Here is a 26,862-nt window from a genome sequence, read left to right as displayed (position 1 = left end):
CATCATTTATTATGTTTCAATCACGTTACAGCAGATACAGAGATTTCCACAACAGCATAGCATACAGGCTATGAAAAATAACCGGCTTGAAATCAATAAATAAAATAAAATTAAAAAAGGACTCTAAGTCTACATTACCAACATTTATAACTTCTTTAACCACAGGTAGGATGGATGTAGCAGTGATCGTCATAAACTTTTGGTAGCCTACAGCTTTGATAAAGTACAAAATACATTTTTTTTGTCACTGACAGGGATTAATATGCCAGCATATGCTACACAAGAACATTTCATGTACAAGATTCTCGATATCTTTCTTTACTAACAGTTCAGGCTACTCAACAGAAGAGGTTCTTTTTTTAAAACACTAGTTATGAGTCGGATTTTAATCTATTCTGTGTACATCCAATCACTATCACCAAATGTTCAATATTATGTACATTATATTCACAATTACAGTGTTTTCTGGAAACTAGGCGCCCGAGCCATGGAAGAATTTACACTTTGGCCATTTACTGTTGAGGTGACAGTCCTTCTCATCTTTTTTTTTTTTAATTGATTAACCTGTAGATAGATAGATAGATAGATAGATAGATAGATAGATAGATAGATAGATAGATAGATAGATAGATAGATAGATTTTCTTTTTCGTTGTTTTAACTGTGAGGATAGAAACTGTAATAACCAATGTCCTTTGTGCAGTTCTTCTCACACTCTCTCGGTGCCAGCAGCTCAGATTTTAACGGGGACACTGTCTCTGAAACCGGCGTGGCAGAAGGTGAGATTCTCCTCCTCTTGGCCTGTTCAAAGATACCAGAATCACTCGAATCAATGGACTTAATGGAGGACGGGGTCTCTATCCAGCTCGACTCTGATGTCATGTCTTTGGGTTTGGCCTCCTCCGAGCCGCCGATGGGTGACCTCTCGGTCGGGATGGAGTCCCCCTCCTCGGCCAGGTAGTTGGTGCCGGCCCTGCCACCGATAGAGTTAGCGGGCCAGCAGGAAAAGACCGAGCTGGATTTGCTGTTTACGCCACAGTACTGCGGCGGCGTGCGTCCTCCCCAGCCTGACGGGTCTGCGTAATAGCCAAGAGGCCGGTTGGAGCAGCCTGCAGTCGGCAGGGGAAGAGCCTTCACTCCGGCCGCTGCGTAGGACAGCAAGGTGGCCGCGTTACCGGCGAAATCAGCGGCGTCGTATGCCGAGGCAGCAAAGTCCAGTCGGTTGTTGGCAGGGGTGACAAACCATCGCTGCGGGGGGGTGGCAACAGTGGGCTCGTCGGTTTGCTGCGGGGACAGCAAGCTGTTGCCGAGTGGGACGCTGCGCTCCGTGCCAGGACCAGTCCCCACGCCAGGGTGAAAGCGAGATTTGGCATAAGTGCTGACAAATTGGTCCTGCAGGAAAGAGCTAGGCATGGCATATCTCGCACCCGGCACGATCTGTGAACGCGGAGAGTCACCCGGTGATGGAGTTAGGCGGTCGATGTCGCAGCCTGTGTAGACACTGAAAAGATGGAGAGGAAAAACAGAGAAACAATTCAGTGACTAAACAGAGCGCTCGCGCTGGTTCTTTAGAGATAAAACAAAATGTAGGTCAATATCACTTTCACCAATTAGTAGAATCTCACATCTCATGTGTGCAAAAAAAAAAATCTGCCTTGATAGACATAAAAGCAGGGTGGCATCAAATCTAATCTTTACGCACGTGTGGTGTTTCCAAATAGGCCCACTGCTTTATAAAAAATTAAAAAATAAAAATATGAACAAAGCTGTATTTCCAAAAATGGATCGCTTTATTCAGATGTTTCACCACTAAATTTTGCGGGTTTTATTAAAATCTCAGCATGCACTTATTTTCAGAGCAAGACAAGCCGAGCTCACATGAAGAGGATTTTTTTTCCACCAATGGACAATTACGGAACAAATATTTGGATGTTAATTATTATTTTTTGTCACATATTTACATGAAATTTCTGTCTGTTAAAGTAAAAAAAAAAATACCTGCTTCAGTTGCAGAAATTCAAACTTTAAAAAAAAAAACATTTTATATTTGTTTATTCGATTCATTTTTAAATCTTATGAGCTTCTTCTAATTTGGACAGCAATTCACAAAATATTGCAGAAAAATTATGGAAGTGCTTTTATGTTTTTAATAAGATGTAACCTGATTGTTGATTTAGAGTTTTATTTGATTTACAGCAGCATGAAATAAAGCAACACTGAACAAAATTAAAATCAAGTTCAAAAATCCAAAATATAAAAGAAAATCTTACGTGTCATAGTTGTCCCGAAATCCTTTTGCAAACGGATTGTGGTCGATTTTCAGTTGCGTAATCTGTGGGAAAAAATAATGCATTGATTAGAAAATCAGCGCAAATCATTGAAGTGCAGCGTCAATTCCAGAAATAATATTATAGTTATTTTGCGCATTGTCCTAAATTGTTACACACAAATAAGTAAACTAACCATTATTTGAAAGTGTAGAATATTCTGTTTCTTATTTCTAAATGCTTTAAAATAGATAAGAGACTTGTTTGGAGGGGGCATTGGCAGTGTTAGAGTGTGTGGAATATGAAGTGGTCGTACATCGGTATTCTGGTAAGCTGTGACGGCGATGAATTGCGTTTCTGTGAAGGTGAAAGTCTGGACTCTTCCTGGTTGGCTGGTGTCCTCTGTCCCATCCTCGTTTACTTCCACCACATGGAGCCTGGGCTGGTACTTGTGGAGAGACTGGAGAACCACCATCTGGAGATTCAATTAGAGACGGACGTCAGAAACTCAGCTTCAAAGTTTGGATAGAATAAAGCAGAATTAAAAACTGATTTTATCTTTTATTTAATGATTAATGTAATAAGGTTGCACTACTGTTGTTGCGCAAATGATACAAGTAAGACACTCCAGATAAGAAATAATGGGAGGCTAAGAAAGAAAAAAAGCATTGCATTTTTCCAACTGGTACACAAATAATCCAAAAATATTTATAATGAAAGCTTTGATAAAATGTTGCATTACCTGCCCCGTGTTGTTGGAGGCACCTTTGTTGTTTGTAAGCTTTAGCTTTCCAAATGATATTTCTTGACGCATCCAGTGCGCTCCGGTATTTGGTGAGTCCGGGTGCATATAAACCCTATTTCCTAAAAACAAATACGCACAAATACAAAGAGTTAAAACACAGGATATATGTTTTATTATTAACAAAAATGATAAATTCGTTTGCCAAGATTTTTAAATCTGAATTTTTAACCACATACGGTGGTAAGAAATAAAGGTATGAAATCAAAAAACACGTTTTATTATGGGATTAAAAATGTTAATTGGGGCAATAAATGAATTAAAGTACCTATTACATTTGTGTCTGCTTTCCCACATGGCACCCACTTGCCTCCTTGAAATCGCCAGTGATTCGGATCAGCAAGTATTACATCCACAAATATATTGTAGTGAGCAGTTGGGTCAAGGCCAGAAATGTTGAAGCTTAAAAATGGGAACATTCGTCTGTGGAAAATAAAGGAGGACAGATTTAGAAAGCGCATCTCGTCACAAAAAAGGCGCAAAAATCAGATTCACTTCTGCGTTTTTATCCTTGAATCCTTTTTATTTGGAGAAAGAGTGATTCGATGTTAATACGCATCCATTTTGAGCTAAAAGCTTCACAGTAATATGGCCAAACAATCTGCAGGTGTATTAGATATATGTATGCGCTCTTACCGTCCTTGCTTTGTGATGATCATCTCTGTTTGGTGTCTGTGAAACTTCAGCCACAGGGCCCTGTTGCACAGATACACCTGCGCTTTCCCCGGAACCAGTCCTGCTTGCGCCGTGGAGAACTGGTAAAAAGCCCCTCCTTGGTAAGTGTGTCCATACTGTTGCGCGTAAGGGTAGCCCGCTGCCGGGTAGCCTTGAGGAGAAGTGTTGGTCAGAAGGCTGTTGTAAGCTCCATTAGTTATGACCGGGTGATGGGCCATATAACGGCTGGGACTTCCAATAGAAAAAGCCGGGTGCGCTGGTCCATGCTGGCTCGGGTAAGGGAACATGGCACTGGGAGCTGCAGAGACTGACTGTGGCTGGGTGGATGGAGAAAAGATGCACCTTTCTCCTGCAGATCCATCGAAATTATGACGGATGTCAGAGACTCCGTGAAGACCAGGAGAGAGTTTGCCCCTCTGGACGTCCCCTGATGCGTCCTTGGAGTCGGGAAAATTGTCTGCCTCTGACTGATTCGTCATCTCCCTAGAGTTTTTTTTCAGAGGTGAACTTCTCTCCAGGTTGTCACTTGCAGATATAATAGGATGGTCCTGCAACGAAAGCTCTGATCCATCGGAGCTCGAAAAGCCACTGCCCACATTCATAAATTTCTTGGAGAGATCACTCGCTGGCGAGATGCAATTCTCGACCTGCATAGCTCAATAGGAAGCCACTATTAGCTCAACCTATATCACAAGCTTTTGCACGCGCCTTTTCCTAATCTAACACTATGAAAACGCCTTGCTATGACTTGTGCTACCGAAGGCAGCAAATTAGCCAATTGACACCATCCTGCAATCAGGAAGGATTTTCTTTCCATCACTCTCCCCGCTTTGCTAATGAAACAAGTATTGCCATTGGTTAACTCAAGGCTGTAATTTAATTAGACAGCTCTTAATTAGGACAATCTGAGGAGCGCTGTGAGCAAAGTGATTTGTTTGTAGTGTGACATGGATATATTTGATTAAAACATATGGACTCCGACTGTGTCCTTTAATGCATATACGAACAAGAACAACAAAAAATAAAGATAAAAGTATAACCCTTCTGAGGATTGTTTTCAGCTGCAACGTCAGCTGCGTTATTTACCTATTTATCCGCGTTATTTACCTATTTATGCGCCATGAGTGCCAAAGTATGTCTGCCGAAGAAACCAAGATATATTATTAACACGCCAAAAATGACAGTCCATGACAGGCAGTGCATCTGATGCCTTAAAATGTTTGTGGTATAGCGTGAAATCATGGCGTCCCACTGAAGATGTGTTTATGAGTCCCAGTGCTGATGAATATTTGATGCCTTTAAAGTTATGAGCCGGTGGACTGATAACAGAGCTGCTGTGGCAAATACATCTCACAGAGAGTACATGTCAGGGGCTGCTGCTGCTTTGGAAGGATTTTTGATATAATTTGATAAAGTCTTTCCTTGTTTCTGTGGAGAACTTAGTGTCAGAGTTAGAGACTTATTATGAGTGGTTATATGTAATTAGATTTTCCACAAAATTATATTCAAATAGAGATGAAATTTGATGTCAGTAGGTTGCAAGTCTCTGAGACGGAACAAGTTTATTGTCAGCAGCTACAGAGTTCAGTATATAAGAGTTAAAATAGAAAAGAACTAGAAGTTTCATTAACCTTTCTTCTCAATTTAACTTAAGATTAAACAAAATAACACAAACTGCTTTTCAAGTGTGTGTTTTTGAAATTGCCCCACATCTATACACTTCCAGTTCATTGCAACCTTTATCAGACTTATACTGTGTCAGAAAGGTGTTGATTCAAGGCCGTAGTTGCAACATAAATTTGGGGGGTGGGGTGGGGGGTGGGGGGACACATCCCCACCCCTTTATCCAAATATGCTAATTAATCAACCCCAATGTATTCATGAAAATATTTTAAATTTAAAAACAGACTATTTTGTGACAGGTTATCATACATCTCACTGCTGTCCAAAATAATCATGTAATTATAATCATAAATAAACCTCACAAATTGCTGTTACTACAATCCGGCTCTGATATTACACTGAACTGCAGTTCTGCATGTGGTTTGTCCAAGTGGTGTTGCCATAGCCCATCAGAAAAACTGCTCAGGGGGTGTATTCCACTTCACATTAATGTCTTTATCACATTATATTTGTCAGACAGCTTGGATGAAGACTGAGATGCAATTTAATAGCTCTCATATATCTCATATACATATATATATATATATATATATATATGTATATGACTCAGTTGTCATGTTTTGAGTTGTAGTTTATGGTATAGAAAGGCATTCAACTGCATTATGTTAACAAGTGCTTCTATCTGTCTGTGTGTAATAGACAAACACCTTGCAGTATAAACTGAATCAAAAACTGATCATTTCCACTTCCCCTTCTAACTTTTGGTTTAGTTTTCCTGCAATGTCATTAACCTGCAAGTGTGCACAGTGTGGTCGGTCTGTAGCAGACAGGGTTAAGAGAAGACCAATCAAGGCCTGTTTCACTGGCGGGCACATCCACGAGTTTGTATCTCTAAGGAACAGCCATGAATCTCTGAAGCTAACAAGAGGGGTCATTACAGTTGGCTAGAGGGTCCAGCAATCTATTCCTGTGAAACATGCAAGCACAGGCTTGTCTGTGCCCGAGCGATGGAGGCCGCTCTCTGCTCTGCTCATTATAGGATTATGGTTCACTTCCGTCACTGATCTTTAATAAGCAAAATGGGCTTCCTTTTTTTTTTCTCCCCTGAACAAACCAATTGTTGAATCACTCGTGCAGCAACTCAGTTTGTTTCCCCAGGTGCTGTGGCACCTATTTATCCAACTAAGTCCTTTCTTTCTATTGGCTCAGCTAGCTAGTGGACATAACCAAAGAGGAGGGGGGCTGATTTGTTATGCCCGTGGCCGGCACTGTCCCTCGGGGAGACAGCATGGTGCAGATTAGGATCTCTTCCTCCTGCCTTGTACAAACCCTCCATTGACCAGCTGAGCTTAATGCACTGGGTCACTCCCTATAAGCAGTGTTATGCCATTTCTACTGCAAAATCAGCATATTTTTTAACTTTAATTCCAATAAGTGCATGTATATATCTTCAATTTGTCAATGCAGGCTTAGTATATTAAAAAATACATTTTAAACTCAGCTGTGACAAACCTATTTGAAAGCTCTTGGTTAGAAATAACCCCTCATAATCTGTGATTTTTTTCCCCCCATAAAACCAGTTCAGTGTTCAGTTAAGCATAAAACAACATGCTTTTTTTCTTCAAGCCACTGCATCACCATTTTTTATTGTTGTGCCAAAGGAATCTGCTTGCCACCTGGGTCTAATCTAATCAATGTGAATGACAAGGAGAGAAAAAGCCTGAAAGTGAGCACCGGCTTAGGGACTTTACCTAATGCCCAGCACTGTCACTTCAATGATATGATCACAGCACACAAAATGACAACAAAATTATAGCCAGCAAGGATATGGGGACATAGTGTGCTACTCCAGTCAGGTGAAATTGCTTTTTCCGACTATGAAATGGCTTGTCTCTTGTCGGATGGGTAAACATTTCCTTGTCAGGCCAGTAATAAGGAATGAGGCACAGTGGGCTGAACTAAGAGGATAGAGCCAAGGTTATTTGGGATTCATGACAGGTAGTGGCTTATATTACAGCGGCACTAAAAATTTCATGGGAATGCATTTAAGATGGCCTTTAAGTTATTTATATGTTGTTTGCCAGACGTCACATTGCAATTTCCATCAATAAATCAAAGTGAAGTATTTCCTCCTTACTTTAAGGCCCTTTGATTTAGAAGGGAAAGCAGACAAAACCTGTATTTACCTTAAGTCTTTAATTAACTAGCATGACTAATCTGATCAAGTGTGGTGGTGCTTTGTGCTTTGCTATCATAACTCTTCCCCCCTGTGGTTTCTTGCCATCAGTGATCTGCTCTGTCAGAGGGAATCAGGGTGCTCTCTGACAGGGAAGACAGCTGGAGGCCTGCTAAGGGGCGGAGTGGACAGTTGTGGCTTTTAAACCCTTATTAGCCGTCCTCCCTGGACACACCGAGACACGCGTCTACGCAGAAGTGCACTCCTACACCTGCTCATTATTGATGTCCTGACCCAACCGTGATTCTTTACCACAAAGCTCACAGTAATTAGAACAGGTGATCATGATGTGCAGTGGAAATACAAGTGACATGGCTCCTGTGCTAACACCATACCTGCAGCCTGCACTCTAGAGATTATCCACCCAAAAAACAAATATTTATACATGTGCTTTATAAAAATAAAGCAGAGATTTATCTCTCTATCCCTGTAGTATTCACCAATTAAATCCAATTGCTTTGTTATCAGTGAACAAAGTCATACTGTTAACCCATGCTGTTTAGCTTGCATTACAGTTTGCTGAAACATAAATTACATTTTTCTTGTAAACTGTGTTATTTTGATTTAATTTTCACACTTTATTCAAAGTTATTGTTGTATAGTTGAAAACGACTTTGATTCAATTAATTGCATAGTTTCTATCATTCATTATGCAGTTTATTACAAGGTCGTAACCACAATCCTGTGTGAAAGATCATCAGTATGCCACTTCATATTCCTGTGCCACATTTATTTATCTCTTGCATAAGGCAGAGGGTAAAGCAGACGTCGTTGTTAGTTATTTTTATCTCACATCTTTCTATCCCTGTCAGTTGTTTCTACATCACAGGACAACGGCAGTGTGATAATTAACACACTCCTATGGAAATAATAGTATAAGTCTATGGGAGAATGCAGCATGAGATACCCACACTGCTCATCTGAGCTCCCCCCTTTCAAAGGACTAATGTTAATACAGATGACGGTGATGTAAAATTAATGCATAATTATAAATGTGTGAATTTTGTCTCGTACCAATTCTGTAGCAAAGTAACACTTGTGAAATATTTGAACCCTTAGGGTACTACACACCCTTAGAGACTAACTGCCTGGTGCTCTCTGCTGTGTATTATTTGGGCTTAACAAATGGTGAGGATATAATGTCAGGAATCACAAAGTTAGTGGAAGAGCTAATGTTCCTACGAAAACTTCTTTTATCACCTGCTTCTGACCTGTTATCAACTGTTTGGTTTGTTGCTAGTCTCTTTAAATTTTAAAGAGCCCGTGTGACCCAGGGAGTGCAGCTGGGGTTTGTGACCATTTTGTTATTTCTGCTGCCATGCACTGTCAGACGTCTGCAAGTGAAGAACATGGCCACTGTCCCCAGTAAGCCCACGGCATGAAAAATTCAGACTAACTCTACTTTTTAAGCCATTTCTGATGAAAAGCACACAGAAATGAAACTGACTTATGCCAAATGAATATCATTGAATCGCTGTGATTGTGAGGCTGATGTTTGTAACTTTGAAATTATTTATAAAACATCAGTTCCATTTTAAGAGTGGCCATGCCATGAAGTGTGCACTTACTCCTTTGAGAACCCTCGGAGGTTTCCCCGAGCACTATCAGCCCCATAAAGCTGAACAATAGAAAAACAGAGGGCTCCAGTGCAGTTACTGAAGCTTTGCCTTTTTTCTTTTTTTTTTGATGCGAGCCTGCATTGCTTAGACAGGATGAAAATAAGTACTAATTACCCAGTCACAGCTGTGTCTGCCAGCGTATTGTTTAATCGATAACTAGGTTAGACATAATGATGAATGTGTACTCTAAAAACAACAACTCAAAAAATCTGTTATCTGATTAATCAACCTCCAAAGTGTGGCACCTAAATATCTTTAATTATGAATAAACTGGTGATTAACCTGCATCTGAAATACTTTTCAAATAAAACACAAATGCTGCACGGATCCCCTTCGAAAGAACACCAAATTCTCTGTTTGTGGAGAAAATATTTTGGGGGAGAATAGGAGCAAACAGGCGACTGTCGTGTTACAAGAATAATCTTCATTAAAATCACAGGCAACAACACCAGGCCAACACACAGCTCATTGGGAATGCAGTGTGAAAAGAGAGGCCCACAGATTATCACTCTACGTAACTCATGTTTAATTTATCCAGGAGCAATATTGTCAAGAGCCCTACCATTCCAAAGAACTAGAGGCTGATAAAAGCTGGGATAAGACTTAGGGAAGCCCAAAAATAACGCAGGCTTCGAGTAAAATGTCTCAAAATGGAGAGAACACACTTGAGAGTGGAGGAATCGGAGACATCTTCGATATGTTTAGCACAGCTTCACAGCAGTGTAATATAGCTGCTTTAGGATTGTTAATATTTCAAAAGGTGACTTCTAAATGGACCTGACGATAAAGTGTTCACAAAACAACCAGACATGATACACGGCACTTAACCTTTGCACTGATTTGGAGCTACTCCACAAAAACCTGCGTCTTCACAACAGACTGTGCATCGTATAATCCTTAAATCCAGGCAATAGGAGCAGATAAGCAACACAGTCTTACATTCGACCATAAGAAGTAACCTTAAACCAATTTCTCTGTGCTCTATGGTGTGTGTTTTTCTCCCTCCTCCTCCTCCTCCTCCTCCACGTCCTCCTCCTCCTCCCCATGGCTGAGTGAAATGGAATTGCCTCTCACATTCAAAGACAGCTCTAGGAAGGTGATAATAGAGCTACTCCCTGCTGTCTGCAGGCAGGAAATAGGAAAGTGGCATATGGGGCCAGGAACCAAATAGAGAGGAAATGTGACCAGGCAAGGGAAGGAACTAAAAGAAAGGTTAATGATCAGTTCTGAATTCTACAGGGAAGAGAACCATGTTCCAAGTTGAGAGGAAAAATAAATGTGACATGATTTATGTCTCCGTCGCTCACATCCAGGCTGTCACAAACAAACAACAGTTTATTTTTCTTGACAAACTTTACCAGTGGTAATAAATGTAGTGTTCCATTTTCTTTTTTTGAGCAGGAGGGGGCCCCAAATATGAATGTTTAATTCATGCAGCAGCACAGGTGCTACAGGACATCTTTTAGGAATGGCACAGAGAAAAAGAATATATCACACAGTGTCACCATTTCACACTGATTTAGAAAGATGAGGAATACAGACAGTACCGTATAATCAAGAAGAGTCCATCTCCAAGAGCCTCTCCGGTATGCTCCAACAAGTGTGAACAACTGGCTGGTGTCCTACTGTTGCCCTTATTGCAGCCTGACACGCTCTCCGGCCTGCAGCATCTCCAGTAGCCTTTAGGAAGTGAGCCACTCTTTAAATGACCAGGAAACGAAAGCCGCCACACTGGGACTAAATTAGACGTTGGACACTGATTCATGTGTGAGAAAAGGAAAAAAAAAAGAAAGAAGGAGAAGATAAATCATAGAAGAGCTAAAAAACGTTTGCAGTGAATGTGAGTGAAAACATGAAAATTAGTGCTGTGAGTGCAATGCAGTGGGTGTGTCATCATTAGGGGCGATGTGGGCTACATTAGCAGGGAGCGAATTTGCTTTCAAATTTTCACCCTGTTACCACACCTTGGTGGAGAGACTTTGTGCCCTTTCACCACAACGCTGGATTCCCAACCTTTTACTATCAGTTACATGCGCAGTAAAGCAGGAATCAATTTTGAAGCAATTTGCACTCAGTTTGAGCTTCTGATAACATTCATTGTAAGCTGTCCTTTTAATTATGTGAGGGAGTGGGTGACACTGAGGAAAAACTGACTGGAGCTGTGGAGTTAAAAATCAACTGTCATGCATAATGTGGAACTGAAAAGCATTCTACAAAGACACACACAATCAAAAATGATAAAGACATATCTCAAGATCAGGGAAGACAGACATTAAATGTAAACATAGCAAAACACAGTCTAAACACTGGTTCTGGTGCAGGCTGTTGTAGCAACAGCTGGACATTAGAGACAAAGCAACATCACACAGGCCGGCTTTTTCCAGATCTGACAGCTAGATCATTTGAAGCTGACAAGATAACACTTAAATGCAAAGGTGACATGACAGTGTCTTCAGAGCCAGATGGATCGATACTCAGCTTGGCTCGTCAGGATCTGAGCAGTGGTTCCGCAGCCATGTTTTTTTTTTTTTTTGTGTGTGTGGTTTTTTTTTTTTTTTTTTTTTTTTTACGCTGCTGTTCTGCAAATAGGCTATCACTGTCTGGCACAATGTCTGGTACGTTATCAATGAGCAGATTTCCTTTCTTATGTTGCGACTGAAATATTGATACATTCAATTTAACAAAACAGCCCAGGAGTCCAGAGGAGACTCAGGAGCTTTTACTAATTTTTAAAATTTAGAAAAACCTTAATAGCACTAAAGTCTCACTTAAATAAGTTTTTCACTGCTGGAAAGGTGGCCTTTATAATAAAACTGGGCTGTGTATGCAGTAAAAAAATCAAAATACTTTTGAAATTGGTGCCATATGACCAGAGAAAACAGAGACAAAGGACTGTGGCATTTGCTTTCACTACCGGCATGCACTGCACCTCACTAAATAAACGCTGGTCCTACTAGCATTTTTCCCCCAACAAACAATCTCGAATAACAGTTAAACAGTAAGCTAAAATATGTTTGTGAAAACATTTTAGGGGAGAAATAGATGGTAACAAAATCGTTAACAGTTTTACTGTTTGATCTCAGTATTTTCAGCCTCTGTTTTTACAGTACAGGAAACAGTATGGCGCTCGCTTCTTGTTCATAAATTCTCACGTTACAACCAAACATTGCACTAAAATATGTTTCTGAAGATATTCTAGGTGAGAAATAGGCAATACAGTGACAGAATCTTGGTTAGTATTTGATCAGCACCACCTAGTTTCACAGTTTGATTTGAGTTTGGTTCTTTGTGTTCGTTGTGTCCGTGGTGGCAGGGATACGAAAATGAGCATCAGCCCTAGAGCCAGTGAAAATTGCATCATCCAGTGGATCTGAGATGAGCAGGGAGATCTGGGCGCTGGTAAGATGGAGGGAAGTTTACCACAGTTCCTCTACACATACTACCCATTTTGTGATGATACAAAGCTGGCTGAAAATTTGCAATGTATCCCTTTAAACTACAGTCTCAGCTATGGAAATGTTTTCTAAGGTGTCATGGGTGCAGCAGCTGGTGCAGCTATGAAAAGGTAGACATACAGGTGACTGAAAAAGCTCTGTGCAAGAAGGTTTGCTCAAATTCTAAACTTAATGGTCGCCATAATTACGAGAGTAAAATGATCAATGATCCGTCAACTCGTAGTCGCAGTCAAAAGGCGCTCAAAGAAGCCCACTTTTCCAAAACGTCCCCCAAGTGAGACGGCCAAGAAGTCCCGTAGATCAGTTAGAAAAACTCGGCAAGTTGCCTTGGTGACCATCCAGGCTGCACCGACTGGCACTATCTCTATTTTCTTCCCCCCCTGCTCCCATCTACGTCTATACACTTAAATAAAAAATCAAAGTCTATCTTTCAAATATTCAACAGTCCCTTTTCCCTGGGAGAGGTAAGGAGTATTGTTGAATAATGCAGCCAGACAGGGATCTCCCAGAGCTGGTCTCTACAGGCATCACTGAGTAGGTCTGATCCCACTTGAGTAGCATCTATCATGGTGACATCATCATTCACACAAGGAGATATGATAAGACAGTAGTACACTACTCTACTACTTGAGCCAACTCTAAAGCAGGCAGTGGTGTTACTCATTTAAACCAATCTACTGGCCATCTGTTGATGCTAAAATCATGGTCTGACTGCCATTTCTAAATCAAACACCATCAGTATGCCTTTATTGCCTTCCACTGAGCGCTACCATGTTTCAGAGGAAAAAAAAAAAAAATTGGTAGCTTGTGAGACACTCGCATATTCTCTTTTACCTTGTGTGATTCTGGTGGGTGTGTAAACGTAAAAAAAAACCACACACACACAAAAACAAGGACAAGTGGCTAAGGAAGAAGAAAACAACATCTACATGCAGCAGCAGCAGGTCTCTACCTCGCAGATTAGGGCACTGGGAGCACTTTGCAGGTTGTTGTCACAGGTATGACGAGGGAGAATTGCGCTCGCTATCCCCAGGTTACAAAAGGTGTGAACAAAATATGCAGCCAATTTGTTTTGTGCAGGATTAGAAGGGGGGAAACACTCCAGGAGCATGCTTTGGTTTATCTATACCTGCCTCCCATTTGCTGTCCTGTTTACTGTGTTTTTTTCCCCCTCCTGTTTTATCAGCACTTTCACTGTCTTTGACTGATTAGAACAAATGTGCTCTGAGGTATATGCGAACACGTATGTTCTGGTTCAAATGGTTATTTTAACTGAGCCGCGAGTGACATCAAATCAACAACTAAACACCAGACACAGCATCGAAAAGAAAGCCATCCAATCCACAAAGCTCAATCGAATCACAAGGACAAAGAGAGAGTGTGAGCGTTGGCACAGGAATGACTGATCTTGGGGGAATTGGCAAGACCAACAGCAAGCAAGTGTATTACATATGGCGTGCCATTTTCACAGCTTCCACAAAGAGAACACAAAAAGTGTTATATCTCACTATCTAAGACTAATAAACAACAACCCAGATATGCTGAATCTGTTTAATGCTGTAACAAAGACTCGAGGTGAACGGAGCTTGCGGAGGACTTTTCGGTTCATATCTGAGCTTATAGCACAGAGATGTTGAGCCGAGCCGAGCTGAGCAGGGACGGTAAATGAAGCCGTCCTCCCACCAATTCTATGAGGTGTCAGTCAGGAAACTGGCCTGCCAGGATGACTTTCAGCTCTTAATCAAGCCAGATGGTTTCTTAACACTGAATAATTGAATTGATTTGTATGTAGCATCTCTAACAAGGTTCACATCCATCTCCTCGTGACACAAAGGTGGTCAGCATGAGAATACGAGAGCTATGATCCGCTAACCTCGAGGAGGTACATTGTGAATCTCTTCAGCCCAACTGATGTGAATATGACTAACATCTTCGCAGTGTTTGTATCTGTTATGTTGACAAAGTGTTAGGACGAGGCCTTTGTCGTCACAACTGTACACAGCTCACACCTCGAGTGTTAACTTCGTCTTCGTAACCCACTACACTTTATTGCTATCATTAGATGGATCACTGCACTTTCCCTATGGTGTGAACTGCTATCAATTATGCAGCCATCTTTCAATTATTGTATATTCTTAAAGTACCTGCTAATGAATTGTGAAAATACTGTGTTATAGTGTGATTGTACTGGGCAATAACCAGCTACTGTACACTTAGGCGCCTTTTTCAATTAGATCTGGGTGGCAGTTTTTCAGTCATTAAGCACATTTGGTGTAAGGATGTCCACCTTACACTTAGCCAAAGGTGTTTCTGCAGTTGCCGTTAGCCAGCAGCATCTCAGCCCCAATGCAAAAGCCACTGCTGCATGTAAGAGGACTCCGAGGACAACACACGAGGACCCACTGTGATTTTCACTGGGGATTTTGATATTCACACCTGTGCTAGGTGTTGTTTGGGAGTCTGATAAGCATGTGTGAAACCAGAGGGGTGACTAAAACGGGGGAACCTTATTTGAGGGGACAGATCTTTTCAGATATATCTACTGAGGACTGCGCTGTTGTTTTGTATTTTCATGTATAACAATAATAAGGGACAAAGCCAATCAAGCACGGTGTATCTTAGCTACCAGCCATGTGTCTAATTGAAGCTGCACACGGCCATATGGGCATGTGCGAAAAATAGAATGTCCAACAACTACATAAGGATTCGAGCAGCACGTGGAAAAATAAAATATTTCCAACATCATTGCCAGTCACTGGCTGCACAGCTCATGAAGTGAGGATTTATCTCGAAAGCTATTCATGCAAAATGAGAGGAAATTTTTTGCAAGGCAGTGTATAAGGCAAAATCATTTTCAGTGCATGGAGAAATCACGGACCTTATCATTACAGGATCAGAGGCTGAAAAACAAAGTGCATGAGAGTTGCTCCTCCTCTCTCTACATTGGTGATGTTCAGAGGCAGCCTGTTATTGGAGGTGTTAATTGGCAAATTCAGTACAAGTCAAGAGCATGTTCCCTGTCGTCCTCGCCCAGCAAGGCTAGGTCATTAAACCGAGAATGGATTCTTTCATGCTGCCTTAACCCTTGAATTGCGAGTTACCATTCCACAAACATCGACATGCTCCATCCCACCCCCATGTGTCAAGAGGAAAAAACAACCTACACTGATTTAACAGTGACAATAAGATAGCAGGAGGATGACATCTTGAGAGCCAGACTTTTCAGCCGTACAGTTATTTCAAATTGGCAGCCAAGTGTCTTCAAAAAGTTCAGAAGTTTACAACCCTCCAACACTCCCACCCTCCACAACTAAACATATAAAAGTAGTCTTTGCTGTGGCGGTGGAACAATGTGATTTTCAGAACAATGGCATCATCAGGCTCCACTGATCAGCGCTTTTGTGTTCTGTGTATTGAACGAGCCCCTCATCCGCCTGAAATGTGAGCCTCCTTTGGGGTTCTGGGTGCGATCTCACCACTGCCTCTGTCATCACTTGCTGTGCCTGCCAAATCTCTGCTCCAGAAATCAGGGCTCTCAGACCAGCACTGAAACAAACACAATGGAGAGAGGGGAGTCTGTTCTGAGACTCTGCACAGGCAGCAACGGCTTCAACACATTTAATCGAACACAAAGTCAGCTCCACCACTGCTGCACAGAGAGCATGAGGAGCCCAACGCATGGCAAGACAACTGTGAGGTGATACTCTCAGCTCGCAACGCCATGAGAGTTGGCAGTCTCTCATGCCAACGGTGACCAGTGCACAGACAGTTGAATATGCTTCTCTCCAAAGTTGTTAATTATCGAAATGACATTGATGTGAAGAGGGCATTCCAGCCAGGTGACCTTAGTCCACTTGCTATCTCTCTGTTTTGTTTCGATTTGATTAAACCCTTTAACAATCTCCTCCCCCCCGCCTCCCCACTTGTGTTACATCTTCTTGGCAATGGCACGATCTGATAACCATTGTTTAAATATTTAGAAGAGTAATTGTTTAAGATAATGACTTAGTGGAGTGGTGCTTCATCTATTGTCTCCTGCAATTATAATCCAATTACTGGCCAATAAAGATCCATTTGTTTCATACAGTTGAGATATTCAAAACATTGTTGTTATTTTAATCTCATATTTTATACACTCATTTCTTGATATCAATTACCAGACATACACAGATATGATGCCTATAGTAAAACAAGAGCTATTGAAGGTAACTGTGAATATATATTTTATACAGTTTAAAAACAGTGCGTGGTTGTATAGAGCAAAACAGGAAGACAGAATACGTAGGCCTACTGGTGGATAAAAAAAATAAATTAAAAGGACAAACACATGAATTTAACCACATTAAATTACAGTAGGTTTACACTTATTTCTATTTTGCAAACCCCATTAATTAACCATTAATGAAACCCTCTTCAGAAGCATTAAAAAAACAATAACAGTTGCTAATGTAATTAAATTGGCCTGTCAAGCAGTTTGGTAGTAATAACAGGTTCCAGTGTTTTTTTCGGTGTAGTTAGGAGCACCCAGTTGCAGGACACTGACACAGAGGTAGAGGAGTTTAACAGGTTCGTTGTAATGCTACTGTAGACTGAAGAGAGATGAACTGGAGAGGAGGCATGGCTGGAGATGGTAGAGGTGGAATGGAGAATGGCTATGCAATGTGGCAAGCAGAGGTAGTAAAGGAGAGAAGGTTGACAAGTAGGAACACTGGCCTATCTATCAAACTATCCATCCATTATCTATAACCAGGAGGATATGTAACGTGTTATCCTACTCAGGGTCACAGGGGGGCTTGAGTCAGTCCCTGCTGACCCTGGGCAAGGGGTGGATATTTGGGTCATGTAGAGTTTACAATTAACTGTGGGAAGAAGCTTGAGAGCCTGGAGAAAACCCACGCTAACATGTAAAGTACAGGCAAACAGAATGGCCACACAGAACGGCCCAAGCCAGTGGGTTCATACCCAAAACCTTCTTGCTGTGAGCCGACAGTGTTAACCGCTACAAGCAAACAAACAAGCACAGGCAGATTTCGAGGGGTGGACACAGGGGACATGCCCCCCTCAATATTTAGAACATGTGCATGAAAGTAGAGGGGAACTTGTATTCTGAACAAACTAAAGGCATCGCTACCATAAATTGATGTTTAAAAAAAAGCACAAATTGGTGGGTAAAAAATGTATTAGAATGCAGCAAATTAAGTGTTTGATGCTCCAAATTTCCTTGGGGAGGACTCCCAGACCCCCCATTTCATGTCTGTGTCCCCCACTGTAGAAACAGAATTCACACCCTTGGTAGGCAGGGTGCAGGTGAGCAGAAAGACGGAAACAAGACACATGGTGGCAGAGACGCAAACTGGGGACGTGGAAGAAGTGGGTAACACAGGGAAACACAAGGGAGGGATAGGGGCAATGTTTGACATTTGGTACTACATTTTTGTGCACAACTGCATTATGGATTGCACTTTTAAGGGTATGGTCCTGTATGTTAATTGACACTGTTATGACTGATATTTCAGCTTCACTATTAAACAAAAGTTATATTTTTGACTGTGGTTATGAACAAGTGTTGCTACATTACAGAGAGAGTGCAGAATTAAAGTGCAGAAATAAGCTAAATAGCTGCATTTTTAAACACGATATTGTTGTGTAATAGCCCTGCCTGCAGTCATGCATGACCCTGAGCACAACTAAATTTAACTAACAAGGCAAGTGACATCCTAAGAAATGTGCTGCGTGCATGCAAACTAGCTTTATTACATACATATTATATTTCATGAAATAATAATGCTGAATCTGATTTGTATTTTTTCAATCAGTGAGTTCTGCAAAATTAAAATTAAAAGCTAAATATAGTGTATATATTTTTACATTATATCATGCTTTCACTGCTTACATTATTGATTTTTAAATTTGCATTTGGAGACAATAGGTGTATTTATTAGGTGTCATGGACATTTAAATTTAATTTTCACTGTCTGAAATCTTAAAACTTATACAACTAGTTATTTCTGTTTTGGTGATTTAAACTTATAACGACATTATGTGTATTCTATATTACACCATAGTGACCTATTCTCCACTCAGTCTGCTTAAAGACACTTCAGTACCATCAGCTCATTTTTCAAGTACAAGCTGATAACGTGGGCCACAGAGATCAGACTCTGCATAAGATAACCTGCAAGCTCAAATAAGCGCCGGCAGCTACACCCAGCATTAGTTTCCTTCCTCTCATGTCTGCTTGAAAATGACTGTGGCCCACTGAAGCCGGTGACTTCCCTGTCTCCCCGAACTCTCCGCAGCACCGACTGGTGGTGCAGAAGCACTGCTGATTAGCATGCAGTAATGATGGTGAGCTGGGCTCCATTGTTCTAACACCTCCCCTCTCCTCCGCACCAATCTGTCACCATTCAGTGGGCTAGAGCTGCCTCAAATGCTTCTCTCCACAAATGAGATGGATAATTAGTTGCCCCTCACGAATGCTGCACTCTTCTCACCCCTGATTGCTTTCACCTTCTTGCTCCTGGCAATTTTGACACCTTGTAATCAGCCTGCTACTTCTCCGTCTCAATCCATATCCCTCTCTTTTTTTTTGTCCTCTTCCATTTTTTTATAGCTCTTAAGTCTATTTCAAATGTACTGCCTCTGGTAGTAAATATCCCACAGAGAAATATGGCACATATATCTATATTCTACTGGACATTATGGCGATAGCTGAGGCTGAGAGCTAAAGTGGAATTTGAAAAACAGTTCACACTACTGTATACACAAGCAAGTACATATATACAGTGTACGGTGATACACACACAAAAAAATCCTAGCTGTCAGTGCGAGTTTCCTCTTCCAAATAACAATGAATGACAACATAATTATGAGCAAGCAGCTGTTCATGATCCCAGAGAGAAAAGCATGCAGGCTGCACAATGTTCGACTCTTCACAGATTAAGCAGAGAGGATCATTAGGGATATGTATTTGCCAAAAAAAAAATCAGAATAAATTCTCCCCTCAGTGTCCATGATGTGATGTGAAATGTAAAATTGCGTGCTTTGTGTCACTCCAAAATAAAAATGCAGTATGCAATAATTCACCTTTGTAAATACACCAAATGACACATTTTGCATGATCACTCTTTTCCTTCACGTGGATGACGTGTTGTGTTTTAGCAAGTGCTCTTCTGTCTCAGTCTAATGACTCACTAGTTGGGAATAGTTGATGGCATTACCACATCACATTTTTTTTACACCCATCTGAGCTATTTATGAAACGCAGTGAAATGCGCAGTGCAAAATATCAGTTAAGGTTGATGTAGCAAATCAATCAGTCTATTAAGCAGTATTTGATTATGGAAAGTGAGTTATAATACCAAACACTTGTAAAGAGAGGAAAAAAGGTTGTTTTGCAGTCTTCACACCAGCTCATCTACCCAGCATAAGTGTTACCAGCCCATAGCTGAAGGGCTGCAAGGTCCTCTCTGCACAACGCAGTGTTCCAACACACACAGCGTCCCCGCTTCCTCAAACATCATCACGCTGAATGGTGAAAATCACTGCGATTGTTTGCAAAGGTGTGAATAAATACTGCCAAAGTCAAAAGCTGATGCTGCTGTTTAGAGAAGACTCAGGTTTAGTCAAATGTTAGGTACTGTACATACTGTACAAATATGTCAGTGACTGAAACATCATCTATTTCCATATTACAATAACCTGTCCTGCTCAGTGTCTTTGGCATTTTGTGAGATGGTCACATTTTCCATCAGCAATAATTATTAAATATTAGCCTGTAATGTCATATGAAACCTCTGGAATGTCTCATTTTATCACTTATAATTATTAGAGTCAAAGCATCATATAATGCTCATATGTCCATTAAAAATAAATGTGCCATCATAAATACAGTATAATATTGCCTTGTATTACTATACAAATGGCAAGGTAAGTGGGCATCTGATTTAACAATGAGCTTGTGCCTAATGGCATGTGTTGCCATCTGTGTAGATAATTTTAATGAATGCGTGGCATGCTGCCTATCAAAATGATTTCAAAGTTGGAAATATTTCCAACTCTGCATAAAGAATGACATACAGATGTTTCAGATTTCCCTGGTTGAAGCACACAACACGGACGAACGAAGGGAATATAGCACTAGTTAAAATAGTGCTAATCAACATGTCAACAGCTCTGGAAAGGATGGGTTACCATTTGAATGATTTGATGCATATTGTCATTTGTAATACGTGACATATTGTTGTTCTGCGAGATATAAAATCTGGCTGCTGACGTGAAAAGGAATAAAAGGTGTCGTTTCAAAAGAAATGACTGCAAATTTCTGTTTACAAAGTGAATTGTGATTCTTCTAAGAGGAAATTTTTACAGGTTATTACTGCAAATTATGTTTAAACATGTTGCAGAGAGAATGATAATAAATCCACCATATGTTTTTATGTATGGATGCACTTAGAGTAGCCTAACCGGTTTTATATTTGCGTGTTGAAAACGATTCAAATGATAAAAAAGTAAAGAGTAAATGTCGGCTTTATTTGCTCATATATACCATAATATGTGTCGTCATCACTTAGTACTAGAGTAAAATCTCAGCGTGATATTAGAAAAATATATTGGGCAAGAAAGTGTACCATTCAATTCTTCAATATTAAATAAATGGATTCAAGTCTTATTGCAGTGTCATTTCAAATCCAGTACAGCGCATGTTCTTCACGGCAGGCAGGACCACACCACGAATTCAGTAAGTCTTGGAGTAGTTGTGGCCTTGGGCCCGTCAGTCTCTGCATCCACTGTCAGTTGTCGGCTTCATTCTTAGGGGAGAAATGCGAGTAGAGGTGGCTGTTCATTCGGTCCTGAGGAACCACAGCATGGCAGAAAGCACATTTATCAGGGCTGCTGCTCTGAGACGTCGCCAGCTCTGTCCTCACATCAACTGCATCACACAGCTCAGGGCTCCAGAGAGGCTGCAGAGCAGGGTGAACCAAAGAAAACAATATATTATTCATGCTCTTAACAAGCCTCACACTCACTTTATTAAAGCATGCTGGAGCGCTTGGCCTTCAAGTTGAAGTATCTGTTGCTTTAAGGAGGACAAGAACATATCAACCCAATAGTCTGCACAAATGCTGCAGCAACAGTAAAGGCAAAAGGCTATTCTCAAGTGTTTAATTATCTTACTATTTATGTGTTCAACCACACCATCAAACCAGCCTTGCCTATAATAAACACCCGTGTTGATGTAATCCAGGGAAAGAATCATATTATGAAAAACTGGACCAACTTTAAGATCTTACTGCATGTCATTCACAATTTCTTTATTAGGCATTTACACACATCAGCAAATAAAATCCCACTTAACCATCATACTTGTTTCATCAGATTCAGACACTGTAATGTGCTTCCATCTGGCTCACACTTTGCAGCAAAGATGCCAAATATAACCAGAGCATCCATGCTTAAGTAAAAAAAGAATCAGCACACATTACACAGTAATACGTTTCAAGTTAAGCCAAGGGGATTTTTTTTTTTTTTTTTTTGGACTTCACACTGTTTCACTCCTCCATTAGCAAAGACCAATCAGAGACTGATAATTTGCTACTAGTTTTCTCAGACCTTCTCTTGTGATTCTCACCTGCTGGGGTCCCCGCACGCTCTCCTGGGAGAGCGAAGATGATGTTGAGAGGGAGGGGGATGGAGGGTAGACAAAAGGCATGGGCAGTTCCACGGGCTCCTCTTCCACGGTCAGCGTGGAGGGGATGTTGCTGAGAGGCCGCTTTGTGGGCATGGTCAGACCAATGTGTCTCTCCGGAGCACTGTTCAGGAAGTCATATTCACTGTCCGCAGAGGGCGGGAATTTGACACTGAGTTTGGTGAGAGAGTCTACTAAGTCCCTGTCCTCGGGGCTGGCGCCGCGGGACGCCAGGGACGTGGGCGGGAGCGGGATATCCACTGCTGACCTTGGCGCTGCTGAAAAGGGTCTCTCTGCCTCTGCTGTACGGTCTGTGCACTGGATGGGCATGGAGAACCGCTGATCTGTCAGACGGGAGAAAAACATGAGATTTTACACAGTTCTTCTGTCTCGGTCGACATGTTGACATATTCCAGCTCTGCCTTCAATGACATTTGAGCTTGGCAACGACTGCAGAAGTTGCATACATGAAGATATAACCCTCCTTTACATATATATATATACACACACTCTCTATATATAAACTGTATATATACACTCTTGTTGCTCTGTATATGCGTATGTGTGTGTGTATGTGTGTGTGTGTATATATATATATATATATATATATATATGTGTACACACACACACATACACACACATATATATTCAGAGTGTTGGGGAGTAACTAGGTGTAACTAACATATATAATTAAATGAACGTAACAGTGTCATTACGGTTAATGAGACAAACCTAAAATTAAATCACAGTTACAAATCAAAATGTTGCTGATTACAAACTGTAATCTGGAGGACTGTGTCTTAATGTGTGCAATTTCTCAAAATAACACATTCAGATTTGACCCCTTTGTAATAAAAAAGGGGTTATATTCTTTTCAGTAACAAGCTTATATGTAGAATATAATAATTGTTTTGTTGCTGTGCATCTTTTCGCCACTCTTTTGGCATATTTCTGGACAACGTGGTCAGCAGTGCCGCTGGGACAAATAAGAGTGTAACACTTATAAACTTATGTTTTAAGGCTTTTTGACTTTTGGCCCAGTTTAAAATATTTGTTAGAGGAGTTATCAAAAAGTAATCAAATGTCATACGATATAGTACTTCAGTTAAATAATTAAAATAGTTACATTGGTTAGTACATTTTTAACAGGGTAACTGGTAATCTATAACCTGTTACATATCAAATGCAATCTTCCCATTATTTTACACACACACACACACACACACACACACACACACACACGCATACATATATATACATATATATATATATATATATAGATAGATAGATAGATAGATAGATATATAGATAGATATAGATATAGATATCTATATAGATATATACATACACACATTTGTACATTCCACTATATATTAATTACTGTATAATTATATATTTATTATTCATCATACATGTAGCATGCAGAGCCATCATCATGCATCCGTCAGTGGACTTGTTAAATGTGTTTATCGACCATTTTTTCAAACAGAGGTGGCCAGCCACGGCTCGAAAGGGCAACGAGGCATTCGTGTACGTTCCTAGTTAAGGTATTGCTGTGTAATTATCTCAAAAAACAACGCAAAAGCAAGTTAACTCATACGTTGTCATGACAAACACAAATCTATTTCAATTTAGCACATTTTCTTTTAAGTAATTGAATTAAGAAAACAAGTGGATTTAGGTTGAGGCCATAAAAAAAATTAAAAAATAAAAACGGCAGGTAATATTTAGTAAATATTATCATTACCATTTGATGCATCATTTCCTCCTTGGAATCTTTTTAGGTGATCTTTTTGTCTTCGGGTGAGAGAGCGAATCTGCTGGAATTTCCCTTGAATTGCTGCAAATGCATCCAGCATGTCCTGACTGACAAACACATAAATAAAGAGTGAGGGAAGAAAACCCATTTTTAACTGTAACATATATGATTTTCATTAAAAAAATAAAGGTGCAAAGAGAGACACATACTAGTCAACGCTGCTGCTGACTGGCATGTTGGGAGCAACAGCAACAGTGCCCATATTCTCCTGCAAAAAGACACATTACATTTACAGTGATCATTAACAACAATTACCCAAAGGCATATTGTTAATGCATCTGCAGTTTGATTTGCACATCACAAATTTACATTTACCAGTGGAAAAAAATGTTTCCTGGCCTGCTCAGTAATGAACAATAAAACTCAAGCTGCTGAACTGTGCAGGCGATATTATCCTCTAGCACCATCTGGTGAAGTAAAAGTGGATACACCTTGTGTGGAGTAAAACAGAGGGTGGACACTATTACAGCAGCAATGAAATCTTGGGCTTCCTCGATTGTTTGAATCTTTGGAGAATAAATAAATGGGATAGGGGCATCCCCTTCCTATCAAACAAATGACTGAACAAGCACAGGTTATGGATTGACTAACCTGTAATTATCTGTAAACTGCTTTAGAGCTGGGCAAACAAGGGTTAGAAACACTGAAAAAACTAAATATTTGAAGACTGACCAACTTAAATGATAACACTGAGACCTTACAGATACAAAAGCAGCCCTCAAAAGACGTGAGACAGCAGGAAACACATGTGGATCGTCCATTTTTTGAGCCTCACAGTTACTGCTACATTAACTTCCCACTGGTTGACTGTACATCCTTGTTGTCACAAGTACAACAACATCCAGCAGAAGTACTATCAACATGTGTTTGTGTGTGAGAGGAAGTTGTATATGTATGCTCATGCATATTTTCAAGCTTTAGAACGAAGAAGAACCAGTTTCGGAGCATTCATATTGCAGTTTTCACATAGAAAGACCATGCTGTTGCACAGCAAACATACCGGGTACTGCATTATCCTATAGGCGCTGGCCCCATCGAGGAGATGGTTGCAAGGCTCACATTTCATCTCTGCTTAGAATACAAAAAAAGGGAAATTAACACTATGAACAGGAGGCAATGCTGGATGAAACAGCTTCTGTGAAATGTATGACAATCCGGTATCAATGCCCAGAATGCAATGCAGTAGAAGAGTAAATGATCTTGTCGGCATATGAACAGAGAGAGAGATCATCTGGCACGTCTCACTGACCTGATGGTTGTCTCGTTGCTGATAACTTAGCTTCAAGTTTTGATATCAACTGCTGCTGGTCCTCTATCTGCTTCTGAAGCTTTTGAGTGTATCGCTCGTAATATTCACTCTGCAAAAATGAGGTTATATTTTCTTTTTAGCACCAATATCTGCAATCTGGCCTATAACTAATAATCATGTCTTCTTGCTATGTGACTGCCAATAAAATTAAAACAAGTAAACACACTTAAGCTACTGTGTGACTTTAAAATTTGCTATACTAGTAATGTTTGGCTCATTTCACATCAAAGTTTGAGCAAGTTTTGCTGCTTGTGTCGTTACCATTTGCTGCAGCTCCTTTTTAGCATTGTCCTTTTCGATGGAGACCTGGCGATAAGCTTCGAAAGCTTTATTGAGCTGGTCTCCGATGTTCCTTTCCATGCCGTGTGCTCCACAATCATCCCTGACGCAGCAGACATGAGCCCTACGAGTGAGAGCACAACTTGTATTAATATCAATTGACTGTAAAAAATAAAATGCACTGCCAAAGACTGCACGTTTATATGACTGGTGAAAAAAGCATGGAGTTAGGGAGCCTTTTTTGGTTGTTTTATGTTCCTACACATAACGGTATGTAAGTTTCTGACACACTTCCTAGTCTCTGTTTATAAGGAAGATTATTTTCACTTCCAGTGGAATATCAGCTTACATGCAAAAGCAAAACTGTGTCCACTTTTCAACAATCAAAGCCTTGTTCTAGTTCTGTAAATGATGAGCAGCAGAGCCATTGAAAAGCAATGAAAGCTTGCACAATTAGTTCAGCACCCCTGACCTGAACAAACTTTCCATTTCTGCCTGCTCTCCTCCAGTGTCAACTTTCACACAACTTTCCTGGGACAACTGCAGCCCCGTACTTACTGCTGTAGTGTTTAACAAGGACGTGTTGAGGTGATGCAAACAAGAGAGAGGTTGGTGCCAGTCTCACCCAAAGCTGCTCATCAATTATGGATCAATATTCATTATAAATGCCACAGTAACACACTACCTGTCACACCAGCTGCTCCTGGGTGAAGCCACGGTAATGAGATTACCAGTAACGCCGGAGCCCACCGAGGCTCAACAGGGAAGCACTTTACAGAGACATTTAAAGCCTAATCCATACAGTTCCGTATTCCTTAAACCGTAAGTGACCGGTTAGCTCTAACTCATTCAACCGGTGGCGGATGAAGCGACCGAGCAGCGACTCCACAGCTCGGTTTCCCTCGCTGCCAGTGAGTGTGTGTCCTCTTACCTTCATTCGTGTCACTCTTAAAGTCGAATTTATTGTTTTGACACCACCGCAGCGTCGTCGCCTAATCTTCAGATGCAAAGTTACGAAGCGCAGGAGAGGATATGGCAAAGTATGTTTTACATAGCTGGTTGAGTTGGGAACTTCCCTCGGGGAATCCCCC

At 40.7% G+C, this 26,862-nt stretch overlaps 2 protein-coding genes across 2 annotated transcripts; both read right to left on the bottom strand.

The window, feature by feature from the left end:
- tbr1b (T-box brain transcription factor 1b) lies at window positions 1-4,551 on the bottom strand. The gene is made up of 6 exons (XM_049594004.1): window positions 3,705-4,551; window positions 3,337-3,491; window positions 3,009-3,130; window positions 2,583-2,741; window positions 2,270-2,331; window positions 1-1,500 (listed from the first exon to the last, which is right to left on the bottom strand). Exons 1-6 carry the CDS (start codon window positions 4,394-4,396, stop codon window positions 657-659), a joined length of 2,034 nt encoding a protein of 677 aa, XP_049449961.1. The 5' UTR covers window positions 4,397-4,551; the 3' UTR covers window positions 1-656.
- A 14,793-nt stretch (window positions 4,552-19,344) lies between these two features.
- On the bottom strand, window positions 19,345-26,862 carry tank (TRAF family member-associated NFKB activator). The gene is made up of 8 exons (XM_049594012.1): window positions 26,703-26,862; window positions 25,754-25,895; window positions 25,433-25,541; window positions 25,184-25,251; window positions 24,333-24,391; window positions 24,112-24,230; window positions 22,308-22,708; window positions 19,345-21,639 (listed from the first exon to the last, which is right to left on the bottom strand). Exons 2-8 carry the CDS (start codon window positions 25,850-25,852, stop codon window positions 21,469-21,471), a joined length of 1,026 nt encoding a protein of 341 aa, XP_049449969.1. The 5' UTR covers window positions 25,853-25,895; window positions 26,703-26,862; the 3' UTR covers window positions 19,345-21,468.

The sequence above is a fragment of the Epinephelus fuscoguttatus genome, linkage group LG13, assembly GCF_011397635.1.
Source record: "Epinephelus fuscoguttatus linkage group LG13, E.fuscoguttatus.final_Chr_v1".
Classification (NCBI taxonomy): domain Eukaryota; kingdom Metazoa; phylum Chordata; class Actinopteri; order Perciformes; family Serranidae; genus Epinephelus; species Epinephelus fuscoguttatus.
The sequence above is the reverse complement of the archived record's forward strand: the minus strand, read 5'-3'. Positions and strand labels throughout refer to the sequence as shown.